The sequence below is a fragment of the Mus musculus genome, chromosome 4, assembly GCF_000001635.26.
Source record: "Mus musculus strain C57BL/6J chromosome 4, GRCm38.p6 C57BL/6J".
Classification (NCBI taxonomy): domain Eukaryota; kingdom Metazoa; phylum Chordata; class Mammalia; order Rodentia; family Muridae; genus Mus; species Mus musculus.
The window spans coordinates 126,332,731-126,347,461 of record NC_000070.6 but is presented as its reverse complement, the minus strand read 5'-3'; the positions used below and the strand labels follow the sequence as shown (position 1 = coordinate 126,347,461).

At 40.4% G+C, this 14,731-nt stretch overlaps 1 protein-coding gene across 9 annotated transcripts in view; it reads left to right on the top strand.

Annotated features, from left to right (window-relative positions):
- The window catches only part of Ago3 (argonaute RISC catalytic subunit 3), a 104,677-nt gene that overhangs the window by 84,209 nt on the left and 5,737 nt on the right, over positions 1–14,731 (top strand). For 6 of the 9 annotated variants that reach the window (XR_001784115.2, XM_030253390.1, XM_030253389.1 and 3 more), the window contains 2 exons: positions 632–831; positions 1,880–14,730. Coding sequence is in view for 8 of the 9 variants with exons in the window: in XM_030253390.1 (XP_030109250.1) it covers positions 632–831; positions 1,880–1,988 (309 nt within the window). In the remaining variant the exon portion in view is untranslated. Of the gene's footprint in view, positions 1–631; positions 832–1,879; position 14,731 lie in introns of those variants that run through there. The other 3 variants (XM_006502917.4, XM_011240478.3, NM_153402.2) reach the window with 2 other exon arrangements.

Here is a 14,731-nt window from a genome sequence, read left to right as displayed (position 1 = left end):
TCTCGATAAACAGCAGCTCTTCCAGAGGACCTAGGTTCGATTCCCAGCACCCACATGGTAACTAACCCGTCTGTAGTAACTCAAGCTCCTGGGGATCTAGTGCTCTCTTCAGGCCTCCACAGGCACCAGGCGTGCACATGTTGCACAGGCATTCAAGCAGGCAACACACCCACACGCATAAAATAAAATGATGACAATAGATAAAAAGCATTTAGACTTATGAGGATATGTAATGTACAGATGACATGAAAGTAGAGGTGAGACTGTGGGGGATGAGTGGAGAGAGGTTGGGGGAGGGAAGGGAGGACAGAAGACAGGATGTTCAAAGTAAGGTACGTACTTATATGAATGTGTTCTTGTGAACCAAGTGCTATGCACAGTGAATATACACCAATGAAATGGGTTATGTGTGTGAATGTTAGCATAGCATTGCACAAATGTGGGAGTCAGAGAGCAGCCTTCTGGGCTCTGTTCTCCCTGTGCACCTTACGAGGGATTTGGGAACTCAGTTCACCAGGCTTGTCCAGCACACACCTTTAGCCAGTGAGCCATCTTGCCAGCTCACCAATGAAAAAAACCTTAGAAAGAAAAAGCTTAGTAATCAACAGAGTATACCATTTCCTCTCCATAGGGTACCAGCCGTCCTTCACACTATCATGTTTTATGGGATGACAACTTCTTTACTGCAGATGAACTTCAGCTGCTCACTTACCAGCTCTGTCACACTTACGTACGCTGTACAAGATCTGTTTCTATCCCTGCACCAGCATATTACGCTCACCTGGTGGCATTCAGAGCCAGATATCATCTTGTGGACAAGGAACATGACAGGTAAAATAAATCCATAAAAAGTGGGGATTCTTGGCCGGGCGGTGGTGGCGTACGCCTTTAATCCCAGCACTTGGGAGGCAGAGGCAGGCGGATTTCTGAGTTCGAGGCCAGCCTGGTCTACAAAGTGAGTTCCAGGACAGCCAGAGCTATACAGAGAAACCCTGTCTCCAAAAACCAAAAAAATAAAAATAAATAAATAAAAAGTGGGGATTCTTAAACCAAATCCAAACAGAGTGTGATTTCTTTGGACTGTTTTTTATGTTCATGTATACCTCTGTTTGGGAGACCAGAAAGGGCGACAACATTTGGAACGTAAATAAATAAAATAATTTAAAAAGAAAAAGTTTCACAGGCTCTCAGACAGCCAGTATACTGTGTCAAAAGCAATGACAATTGATGGCCCAAAATATAGTTTTCTACTAAAAATACTATGTGGGCTTACTAGTGATCAGAAGTTCTGGGGCTGGGGAAATGAATGGCCCCATGGTTGAGAGCTCTGGCTGGTCCTCTAGATGACCTGGGTCTGATACACAGCATCCACACGGTCGCTCACAACTGTCTTGTTACTCCAGTCCCAGGGAATCCATGGCACCAAGCATGCACATGGTGCTTATTATATGTATGCAGGCAAAATACTCATATACATAAAAATCAAATAAATCTTTAAAAAAAAAAAAAAGAATGATCTAGTGACTTAGTTGCTTCTCCAAATTATCCTAGGAAGATTGATTTTATACACACATATACATATATGTATGTATGTATGTATGTATGTATGTATGTATATGTATGTGTGTATATGTATATACACACACACATATACATATATGACAAAATGATATGGTGTCTGGGATTTGTTTCTAATTAATCCTGAGAAAATGAAAGAGCTAAAATACAATTGGCCATATTAAAGCTAAATGATAGACACAAAATTTACTACATGAGTCTCTATTTTCTAGTATTTTTGGAATTTCCTACAATATGTAATATTCTTCAGAGTTATTATATTGGAGCAGAATGTTTGTGTTCATTAACCCATCTCTTACAGTGCTGAAGGAAGCCATGTTTCAGGACAGAGCAATGGGCGAGATCCACAAGCTCTTGCCAAGGCTGTACAGATTCACCAAGATACCTTACGCACAATGTACTTCGCTTAACAAGTCCAAGTTTATTCTCCGTGACAAAGAGATGAAAAGTGAATCAACATACAATGTATGTTTCCAATGGAGTCAATTTGCTGGGGAGGCCTCCAGCCATACAGAAGCCAGTACTATGTAGAGGTCAGGTCCTTATGTTGATCCAAGGAAAATCGTTTACACTGTCAAAGAACGCAGCACCATTGTACACTAGGGAGCCAGCCGCTGCTTTTTTGCAGTCTCCTGTAGAAGATGCATCACCATTGTTTATTCTCACTTCTTACAGTCTAACCCTTTTAATGCCTTTACCTCAAGTTGCTTAGCAGCACAACTATCTCTGCAAAAAAGTAAAGAAAAATTGAATGGTGGTTTAAAAACACACAATTACACAAATAATGATTGTTCAGTTATATGTGCAGAAAAAGTAATGTGCATCTATTCTTGTAAAGGAGTCTGTATTTTCAATACCCTCACATTACTTCATGTGCATATGTATCTAGATCTAGGTTACTGATGTATATGTGTCTGTGTGTATATCTTATAGTTCATTTCCCTGGAGAACTCTTTCCTTGTATCCCTCCTTAGGCCGCACTCGTTTCCTTTACTGTCTCCCTTGCCTTCAGCATCTATACTTTGGTCCCTATAGCTACAAGTGACATTCCTATGTTCACACATATGGTTCACTTGAAGGAAGGTTTGACAAATTAGACTTCTGGTTTTCTTTATGTCCCTATTCCTAGCTCCTTTCACTCACACAGGAGTCCTCAGCTCCTGACGCCATGTTTGTGAGCGTCTGCTCCCTTTTGCTCTGGATTTACCACATGTGCACTGTGTTTGGAAACAGTGGCAACCTGGGGATTCTTTTTTGTAGTGAGTTTGTTAAAGCTGCTCTAAATACGAAACCTTGTCGGACATCTTTCTGATCAGTGCAAATGTTCTAAAGCCTCTGTTTGTATGAGTTATACCTGGAAATCCCTCCAAAACTCGATAGGATGGAAAAAGGAAGGAATTAGGGTTGGTTTGGTTTGTTTTTTGCTAGTTTACTCACTGCCCTTATACCTTAATGTGATTTTCTCACATATAAATATATACATACACACACACACATTGAAGTATAGCTCCCTTTGCCTTTATGTTCATTAGAATAGTGCTTTAATAATTATAAACTATATAGGCTATATCTTTTCTAGAACTAGAATCGTGTTTAAGAATGGAGACAGTTTTTTGCTCTCTTTTAGTGCAATAAGCAGTTTTACAGGAAAGTTCTGTCTGTCATCCTCACCGTGGATAGCAGGAAGAACAGACATCCGTAGTTTAAAGGGAACAAAGTAATACAGCCTTAATTTCAGAAGGAGAGCTTCATAATTTTCAGTTTTAAAGCAATTCCTTAAAATAATTTTAGCCAAAGGAGTAAAACCGATCAAAGGCGCCTCAGCTGTGAGGTCAGAAGCATAGTTGAACTTAAGTTTTTAAAAATGACAGTGAACAGCTTAAGATTTAAATATTCTTTCTTACTTATTGAAGAATTGTGCTTCTTTGACTAACAGGAATTGAGAAAATACAGGATGATTTTTTTCTATCTTTTTACCAGTATAACTTTCTCTTTAAAAATAAGATGGCAATGATGAAGGAAATTAGGACTTTGGTCATTTAAAATTAGTAAAATTTCCGAAATACAGTGAAAACTTTGCAAAAACTTAGTTTTCTCCACTTCTTTAATCAATAACCTTAATAACGTTGGAGCTGTCAAAGCTGAGTGTCTCAGTAATGGCAGGTTCAGGGAACTTTGCACTTTGTAAGTCATGAACATTGCATGTGAGTTTTCTCTGTTGTCCCCACCCTGGCTCTGAGGACAGACACTACAGATGTTTGTGGAATGCACTGTCGGCCTTTCAGAAGCCCCACCCCGCCATGAACAGGAATGCAGTTATGTCTTCATTTGCTCTCTTTAGTCCACATTGTAGCCAATTTACTACATTTCAATATAAAATCTGAGCCATGTCCTACAGGCATGAATTCTTCTGTCCCTTTGCCAGAACATAAAGAAAGTACTGTATTTTATATTTTTATTGCTTGAAGTATCTAAAATTCGATTCTCAATACTGTTTTAAAGCTGTTTACTGTTTACAAAGGATTTTCATGTGGTTTATACATTTTTCTCCTTCCAAAATATTCCCATCTCAACCCTGGCAAAAGAAAACTCCTTACAACATATTTGGGGTGGGTTGGTTTGCTTGCTTGTTTTGGAGACAACGTCTCTCTCTATTGCCCATGCTGGCCTCCAACCCCTGGGCTCCAGCAGTCTTCTTAACCTCTCTGGTAGTTGGAACCATTGGGCTCCTTCCATCATGCCTGGCTGTCGGGGAGCATGGCCAAAAGAATAGAGTGGTGCAGGCTCCATGGTAAAAGTCTTTGCCTGGGTTGTGTTTGCTCAGTAGAAGTAAACATGTTTTTCAGCCCCTGCACATTCACATGAGGAGCTTTAGGGAGTCGCATGGGCCCTGTCCCTTTCCTGACCTTTGGTCTCACACATGCCAGAGTGAAGCCCTTACTTTTAATTCTTATTTAAAAGGATTTTTTAAGGGGAAGAATTTTTTTTCTAAAATATAAGGTTTTATCTTTTAAATGGCTTCTTTTTTAGAATGCATTTATATTATTCAGTCTTGCTAGTTTAAGATAATTAACTTAGGATATGTATAGTGTATTTCTGTTTTGCCTACTAATAAATTGTTATACCAAACTTAATGCCAACAAACTTTATGCTTAGAATTTTAAGATTAAAAGGCCTATAGAAAATACTTCTTGAAATTTATACTATTTTTCCATTTCTGGTTAGAATTCCTAATCTTTTTCTTAAGTTCCTTTCAGTTTAAACATCATGAAGCCATAGTAACATTTCTCCTCTACCGTACTCTTGCTCCTAGCTGATGAATGTCAGCTTGTGGGGTTTTTTTGTTTTTTATGGTATGGCTTATAAAACTGACTAAAATGTCAATCTGAACAACTTATAGAATCGATTCTCTTGTTAAGAAGAGTTGAGAGTTTAATGTATATTCTTGATGGCAAATGTGTCTGTAGAGTGTGCATGTTACATGTCTATATTACAGTATCTAAGCACTGGCATTGATACCATATATTAATAATTCTGTAGCTGCTATATTTATTGAGGCAGAGTCTGACATTTACTGCACTAAACAATGAGACAAGCAAGATGCCAGGCAGTCAGACACTTTTGGTTTCTTAGGTAAGTTTAAGGACATAAAACATGAAGGTAACGAACAGCGGGTACTTGAAACAGTGCTGGCTTCAGTTTAGTAACAGAATACCTTTGCTTTAGAAACGTGGGGTTTTTACATTGACATCCACATGAGGGTCTTCAGTCTTCTCAGTCCTGGGCTTGGGCACATTTCTACATAAATACGGATGACCTTTTATTTTATTAATAGATAATTATCTTTTAACAATTTTCCAGGAAAAAATAGTCTGGAAATACCTCTGCTTATGACCTATTAGTTTATTTTTGTTCCTAAAGAGAATCTGGAAGGGACTCCAGTAGGAATGTTCTATGTGTTTTGGAAGGCATTTGATAAAGATTCATCTCTACCTTCTAGCAGAGAGACTCCTCACCTTCAAAAGACCCAACAACTTTTCTAAGCCAGGCTCTCTATGGTGCCAGTAGCCTAATAATGACTTTCATCGTGTCTTGTAGATCGCAGGGTGGCAAGTGTGTCTTGGGGAATTAAAACCAGATGCTGCTGAGTAGAAATGGCTCGAGATCTCAGTCACAGGCGGTGTGAGCACTTGGAGCCCAGCCATAGAAGTGAAGCCCAGAGAGCTATCCATCCAAAACACGTGGTGGGCCTTTCAGATGCTTAATTCTTAGGAAATTCACTTTGGACACTGGTAGAATAGTTTGTTCCCTTTCTGATTAAAATTTTTAGAGTAATGTTTTGCCAGGAAGTTTAACTGACATCTCTGCATAATTTTGACTGGGTGTCAGTAAACTAAGTTATATGTTCAGTTAAGCCAAGTTAAGGTACACCTATAAGCCCAGCCCTCAGGAGCATCAGTAATTCAAAGCCAGCCTCAGCAACATGAGACCATGCCTCAAAACACAGCAAACACTTTGTTTACCTCAGCCCTGCAGGTATTCTCCTGCTGCAGTTCCGTGTAGTTCACTTGTCTCTTAGAAGTTGTGTGAGTGCCTCAAAGAAAGACAGCTCACTTGTCAACATTCGTGAAGTGTTGGTCCCTTTCATCCTTTTTGAGAATTCATAGATATTTTCGAAGCTTTAATAAAAATAGCTGGAGAACTTAACTTGAGTGAGGTCTTCCTGAGTCTTGTTATAATCCTGACTTGAGTATCTTCATTTTCCTTTCCACTTAACACAGAATATTTCTGTGATTCTATGAGTCAAAAACTAAGCCAGGAATACTTATGTAAAGGTCAATACAGAGGACAAGGGGACGGCTAAGCAGGTAAAGGCACACCCCTGCAAGCCTGAAAACCTGAGCTCAATCCTTGGAACCCAAACGGTGGAAAGACAGAACCAGCTCCCATAACTTGCCCTCTGACCTTCATACACATGCCATGGCACCACCCATCGGGCTCAAGCACACGGGCGTGCGCGGGCACACACACACTCACGCGTACTTTTAAATGTAATTTTTAAGTCTATAGAAATCAGAAAAGCAGCTGGGTTTAGTGCTTGCCTGTGATCCTAACCAGAAGATCTGGAGCTCAGGACCAGCCTGGGCAGTTTGTCTAGGATACATAGTGACACTGTGTCCCCCGACTTTGCCAACCCCCTGCCCCCAAAAAGAAAAACACAAGACAAAAGAAATCAGAGAGAACTGCCTCTAAAACATATTGGCAATGATAAATATGCTGATTCGTTAAACCCAGGCTGAGTCCCAGGGAAGGACGGTGGTTATATAGCAATAAAATATATCACAAAGGAAAAAAGATTACAACATTAGATTTTATGCTTCTAATTTTCCCTGTAAGTCAGCAACTCTAAGATGAGCAAGGCTCCTGTTGATACAGTCCATGGCCAGATGAAGTGTACTTCACCCATCAAAAGGAGTGCCCCAGAGTTTTCTTAAGAATCTTTTGTTCTTAAAGCATGAAAGTTAATGACTTCAGCTTTAATGGGGATGGCGAACCCCAGGGTGAAGAGTTGGGTTCCCAGTAGAAGACCATGATAAAACAAATGACAAAATAAATAAAATAAATAAAACAGATGACAAAATTAGGATCTTCTCAAATCGCCAGCCAGCTAGTGGGTCCCCTTCCTTTTTTAAATCAGGGTCTAAGGTCACCAGAGCCTGCTGTTGTTTTAGGGTCTGAGTAAAGAGGTTTTCAGGGTAGACACTGGGTCATTTTTTTTAAAAAGCAAGGTGGTTCTCAGAAAGTGCCTTTTTTGAAGATGGTGCTGTAGATTTTTATTTTTCAAATAATATAAAGCTAAACTTTTTTAGGATAATTGAGAATACCAAGAAGATGTCAGTTTCATATAAATAGTGTTATCTGTTGTCCTGAATTTGGTCTAGAGAACCAAGCGAACTCTGTAATCACGTGTCTAAGTTAATGCTCACCGAATTAGTTTTGTAAGTTTGAACATATAATGTTTAATTCTCAGCTATGTTTGAAGTGTCTATGACATATATAAGATAACAGATGCTATAGTAAGTGCCCCAGGGTAAAGGAACCATGGCAGGAGCTGTGTACAAGAGGAGCCTCTTCCTCTTCCGGTTCAGCACAGGTTACCTCCCGCCCTAACCTTTCCTGATGACTCATCTTTAAGGACAGTGCTTACAAAGGAAGAGCTCTGTCACTGAGACCAGTTTAACCTAGAAAGCAACAGGGCAGCCCAGGCTTTAGGGAGATTATGGTTTTTAGACAGTAATGACTATTTTAAACGATTCCTGGTTTTTAGGGTGGAAGGACAGTGGAAAATGTCAGGAAGAGGGCATGGTCGATTATTTAACAATAGATCACAGTCTTGGAAGAGTAGGCATGCTTGCTTAGCATATGCAAAGCCCTGATTTCATCCCTAGCACTAGGGGAAGAAAAAAAATGCAGTTTGGGCTGTAGGAATAAGCAAAGTGAAACCATTCAAGCCCACTAGGAACTCAGTCATCTGTTAGGAAGCTAGCAGCTTTTTCTTACAGCAAGAAGCAGTAAACAGCTAAATGACCAACTGAACCAATTCCTGCTTGTGAATTTAGTGACCATTCCTCCAGAAGATAACCATACTAAAAACACACAGAATCCCACCCCCACCCCCCCAGTAACCTTGTCTGCAGCATTATGTAAGAACATCAGTAACATTGCACTGACCGTCTGGGGTGAACTCTGGCTGTTCGCACATTAAACTTGTTCATTTTTATAATGTCTTAATAGCAATTATTAGTTTATTTTTAAGATTGTTTTTTAATTTTTCTATAGTGATGTTTATATGTATTGGCAGTTTGTGTGCAACTTTTGCACTTTGCCCAGATGTTGGGTTTAAGGTCTTTTATTTTTATAGCTATATCTAGCTTTTCGCTTTCGTTGTGATATTAGCAGAAATTGAGATAGCATGTTAATATATCAACCAAACTACTAATTCTATAGAGTTTGGATTTTTACCAATAAACCATTAGCACTATTTTCTACTTTAGAATATTTAGTATTTTACACAATGGGCATTAAAGACAGCCTTTAGGTGAGTTTCTACATGTAGATAGGACGGAGGGCTTCTCTGTGCGTTAGGTTTGGGTTTTCTCCTTCATTTGGGAGCAAACAAGCATTAATAAACTGGATTTATTTTACCTAATTGCAGTTTGAGGGAAGTTGACAAATAAAAGATTATTTGGTTTTTTTTTTTTTTTTTTAGCTTGAGGCACATTGCTCAAGATTGTGATTCATTTTTGTAGTAAGGAAGACAAATGGAAAAGGATATATAAGTTGTTGATAATTAATTTCCAAATGAGGTTTTTCTACCCATAATTATTTGGAAGATTTGCTACCCTGAACTTTCCTAGAATAGTTTTAAAGTTGGTTCAGCCCTGAGTATCAGTGAAGAAAGAGTGTAGGTATCTGGGAAGAGCAAAGCCAGAATGATAAAAGTATTTCCGCTGATTAAAACTGACCTCAGAGGGCCTGAAGTGATAGTCCAGGACTTTAATTGCAGCACTTAAGAGGCAGAGGCAGGCTGACCTCTGTAAATTCCAGGCCAGCCAGGGCCACATAGTGAGACCTTATCTCCAAAAATACAAAACAAAACACCAAAAACAAAATAATAACCTGAACTAATTGAAAAGCAATAAAAAGTATGATTATAGAATATTAATTTCAAGTACATACAATCATTGCAGTTTTTTAGTAGATCAGTCTCCTTTATATTGGCACATTAATTCCTTTAAATATAAGAATATAAAAAATATGTATTCTCTTAAGAAGGTAAAATATTTCCATTATATTTTTACACTCCTACTTTGCTTGCTAAGGAACTTTTTCTTTCCTGTGAGAAATGAAAAGAGAATGTTTATCCGTTCTTGAATTTTTAAATATAAAACCGTTGAGGCTCAGTGCATTTCATTTCCCTCACTATATTCTGTTCTCCCAGCGAGAAGGGGGAAATGGGAAGGCTTTAGGTACTTGCAAATCAGAAGGTATTTTTTATAGAAGGTAAAAACACACTGTAAACTGAATCAGCATGTGATTTCATATATATGCTAAGTCATTTCTTTCTGCATTCTTCTGGTTACATACTTTGCTTTCTAACTAACGTACCTTCTGAGCTCACTCCTTCCTTCACCCACAAAGTGTTCACTGAATGTCAGCATGCTGATTGGACGAGCTTGTTAACTGTTAAGGAGAGACTGGGTCAAGTGGCTCTTTTTTTTTTTTCCCAGCCAGTATAGCTAGGTCACCTTGACCACTGTATCTTCAATTTTATTGTATGTCAGCATTGTTCCAAGTAGATGGGCATAGCATCCTTTTACACTAATGTTCTTGAGGCTGTCTGAAATCCAGTTTTCTTTTCTGAAAGCTTTTGGGTACCTGAGCTTCTGTGGGAGGCTCCACACACCCAGATACCTGGCATCCATCGGTGCCACATCAACAATGAAATACTGGGTGGTTTGTTTAAGTTCACAGTCCACCTCTTCAGAGCCGAGTATCTGTGCAGGGAAGTGTAGGTCATCTATAAAAGAACCTTCGAGAACAGTCCTGTGAGTAAAAAATCTGTGCACCTTGCTCAGAAGGCTTCCCTGTGTTTGTTTTATTCTTCCCAGTAATGGACTATGTGCACGTCTGTAATTTTGTGTTTGCAGTTTAAGAGGCTATATCAGGCTAGGGATGTAGCTCGTGGAGAAGACTGCTTGCCTCACATGGTTGAAGCCCTAAGTTCAATCCCTAGTGCTTCACAAACTGGCTTGGTGGTACATTCCTGTAACCCCAGCACTCAAGAGGATCAGAGTTCAAGATTCTCTTTGATTATGTGCTGAGTTGGAGGCCGTCCTAGGAAACTTGCATCTAGGCTTCATCAGAGACTGGATAGGGAAATTAATTAGTCTGGTATTTCATGCCAAAAGCTTTCATCTTCATGACTTTTGTTTGAAAAAAGAAAACAAAAAACAAAACTGCCTAGACTTAGCTGTTTGATAATCCTCAGCTGAAAGAAGGAATGGTTCCAGTCTCGTATGTGTGTGTGGCTCTACCCTTATTGGAGGATCCGTGGAAACAGGAAGGAATCTATGAAGACGCTGACCAGTAAAGCTGTGCAAGCAGGCAGTGAAGGGGAATGGGGAGACAGTTTCCTTGCTGGAATCCTAGAAACCATGTGTTAGTATTTCCCAAATTCACAGATAACAGAGCAGTTGCTGCTGTTTGACACAGATGTCAAGGAAGGGTTTGTATTAGCTCTTTGTCCCAAACCCAGAGCTGTGCCTGCTCTTGGCAAACTAACATCTTAGACGTCACCTCTGCGTTATAGTGAGGAGGTCCCGTGAAGTTGTTATCCTTAAGTAGAAGCCTGGCGTTACTGTAACTTTAGTGGGTCTCTCCTTAGAAAACGCATCTGAGCCTTGTCAGACTTTCCTGGGGAAAGCACTGGTGAGTCGGAAGGAAGGAAGGATGTTGTTCATCCGTTAGTGCATCCAGTTTGCTCTCAAAGAGTTAGTAAGAGGAAGCTTTGGTTTTTATAGCAATACACTTGATCTCTGGTGAGGACTAATTGCAAACACCTCTTTTCACAGTCAGGGAGTGATTCACTGTTGATGAGATGAGGGCCTGTAAGCCTGCATATGTGCCAGGTATAGGCGAGCGGTGCACTTCAGGTGGCAAAGCACATGCATGGCAAACACAAACCCGCCCCGCCCCCGCCCCCGCCCCCGCCCCCTTCCAAGAAACAACCACCAAGAACAGCAAGCACAAACTGGTGGGCTCATTTGTCTGAAAGTTTTCCAGGTGCCTTCTTAGCCCAGGGCACAACTTTTTCCTTTCTTTAAACACAGTGGTTTACAGGCAGTTTACATAGGCCTCTACCATGGGTGAATAGTCTTTAGAATAGTTGGGGAAGAAGGGCCATTTGCCAGGACTTCCTGCTTGATGAGAAGACTGTTTTAGCCAGGCATGGTCACACATACCTTTAATCAAAACACACCAGGAGACAGGGCAATCTCTGATTTTGAGACCGATTTAGTCTACGTCACAAGCTCCAGACCAAGAAAAAGAAAGTTCTGACTTATTTTAGTACATGGCTTCTTAAGTATATTTTTTAAAAATAGGTTGAATGGATTAATATTAGACAATTCCTTCTAATTTACATTTCTTGCTTTCTTAAACTATTCATTCCTCTTTCATATTTATTTATTTAAAGTTATTATATAGATATATTTATCACATTTGATTTACTGGTGTGTAAAAAATGCTATACAAAAAGTACATTTTTAGGGCCTAGAGAGAGATGCTCAAATGTTAAGAGCACTTATTGTGCTGTCAGAACCAGAATTCAGTTCCCAGCACCCACACTGACAGCTCACAAATGCCTGGGACTCCAACCTCCCCCCACCCCGGGGGGGGTCTGATGCCCCTCCTGGCCACAGTGGGAACATATGCACATAAGTAAAATAACAAATTTATACACACCAGGCATGGGGTCATACATTTGTGTTTCTGATCAGCCTGGGCAACATAAGACCCTGTCTCTAGAAAAAGAAAAAATTCAACCCATCTCTAGTCAGGTGTGAGCTGTAACCAATGTGACTGTTAAAAGGTCTCCCTAAAAGGGGGCTATTAAGAAATTATTATGCCTTTGAGAGTAGAAAGGTTGGCAGAGCATATGCCAGAGACTTGCCTGTCACTCACACTGGCTCTGCCACTCATCTGTTCCGTGACCTCTGGCTTTTTCTTCCCCCTCTCTGCCTGTCTCCCTGGAGTGGTGGCACCTGCCCTCACCTACCTCACCAAGTCCCCTTGAGAATCAGTTTGTGAATAACCCTTGACTTCCCCCAGAGAAAAAGCTATTCAGAAGTTCAGAATGGTAGAGAGGGTCTGAGGGCTCCTTTCCTGTTGGTCTCTGTGAAAGTGTCTTCACTACGGCAGATCGTTTTTATGAGACAAGCATGAGAGACATGGAGGCATCATGATGTGGTATGTCCTAGCTCTTCCCCGCCAGAGGTCAGTGCGTGGGCACATTTTTTTCTTTGTACTAACCGCTGGCAGAAACATAAGTTTTCAAAACTAAATTCCTTTCGGTGGTGCTAAAGTAGTTGCAGCTGCACTTTGAGTTACTGGGGAGGCCATCAGGCTCCCAGAGTTTATTGCCCCGTTGTCTCCAGGTGCCTGTGTTTCCTGTCCACCTCAGCTGCTGTTCTGCCAGGCCTTCCCCAGTGCTCCTTGGCAGATACTTGGTCCGTTTCCCTTGGAGAGGTGGGTGGGTTCTAAGAGCAAAGTGTCCTGATTTCACTTGTCACTTGGCTTCACCTTAAAAACTCCCACCATCATTTATCTATAAAAGTTAGAGCATAAGCCAGACACCTCTAGTCCCAGCTCGCAGGAGGCTGCAGCAGGAAGAGCACAAGTTTGAGGCCAAGGCTACTTAGTGAGATCCTCTCTCAAAAGTCAGAGAGACTGGCCAGCTGCAGGCGATATTAGATGTACGACCCATGTATCCTACCAAGTGCAGGCAGGGCCCTTACCTTTCAACAGAAAACCCATTTTCCTGTAAGGTAGGACTCCGGGTTCTAGGAAAGGCATATCACCACAGGTATAAACAATTCCTTTTTGCAACAGACGAGTTTGTTGCTTTTGGTTTTGTTTTTAAAGAAAAATGAATGTATGTTAAGTATACAGGGTATGGATGAATTCAGTGTTTATTCTTATCTCTACTAATAGTGACCTCTCGTTCTTTCAAGCATTTGGGCCTTTCCAACTTCTTGCTGACAAATATGACATCTGTTGTTAGTTGAATAGAACAATTAGAAATACAAGGTGAGAAGTTGAGGAACTTTATGCTTAAAAATGAAAAAAAGCTAAGTGTGGTGACTCATATCAGTAATCCCAGCCCTTGGAAGGCAGAAGGATGGGAGGATCATCCAGGCCAGTCACGGCCATGGAGCAAAACCTTGTCTCCAAAAAAGGCACCGTGTGCAGTGCAATAGCTAACACTGATAGATCAGAACACTGTTAAATGGTTTTTACTGTAATGTGTAGCTTTAATGTCTCTCTCCGTTATGGACCCATAAAAGTATTACTGTATCCTCTAAGTATCATTTTGTGAATTAATATGTGGGTGCATTTGTAGGCTGTGGAAAACAGTGCTGTTTGTATGTATGTATGTATATATAAATACTTTATAACACTCTATGGATTAAGTTTAAATAAACAGAATAATATGTTGTTTCTTTCAAGTTGGGAAGACTAACATGGCAGTCTGACCATTCTGTTGCACCCCTACCCCTCCCTCTAGATTCCCTTCTCCCCAAAGCATTGCTAACTGCTCCTGCTTCAGACAATTGCTGCTGCTTTTAAACCCTGAGTAATGGGTGAAGAACTAACATTCTTAAAGGGACCTTTCTGAGGAGTGAACTGTAAATTATAAGACATGTGGCGGGGGGGGGACACCTGCAAAACATCCTCTACATGGATAGCCTTTTAAATTTACCTTTTAATCATCTTGACCATGTGTGCCTATTTGTATTACAGATATGAACTTCTATTTCAGAGTTAACAGAATGTTTTAAAACTGAAATATTACATGAATTCAGAGTAACCTTTCCCACCCTCTTCTACTCCCAGCTCTTGCCAAATACTCCTACTGACACCAGAGAACAACATGGGGTTCTGACCCCTTCCTCACCTTCCCTTCCTGCAGTAGCTCTGTCAAATGCCTGAGCTCGCCTCCTAGTCTCCATTGGCTTTTCAAAAGAATAGTTTACTATAGTATTTAGACTGCAGCATTTCATAATGTTTGTCTAGCTGCTGCCTTTTTACATATTTGGCTACACGCTAACACCGGGTTAGACAGTGGAGCAGGTCTGGTCTGTAAGTTACATGGGATCAGAAGCGATACAGACTGATGCTTGTCAGTCATGTTTAAGAAGAGGAACAGGGACTCTCCTGGGGGTGGTTTATGTGATCACGTGTCAGAGTCACCAAATGCTGAATTCTCTCACTGTGTACTGGGGACCAGGCTCTGATCTGTCATGTTAACTCCTTAAAGATGATGTGTGATTATGAGAAGCAGAAAGCTAATAAAGTTTTTAATCAAAAG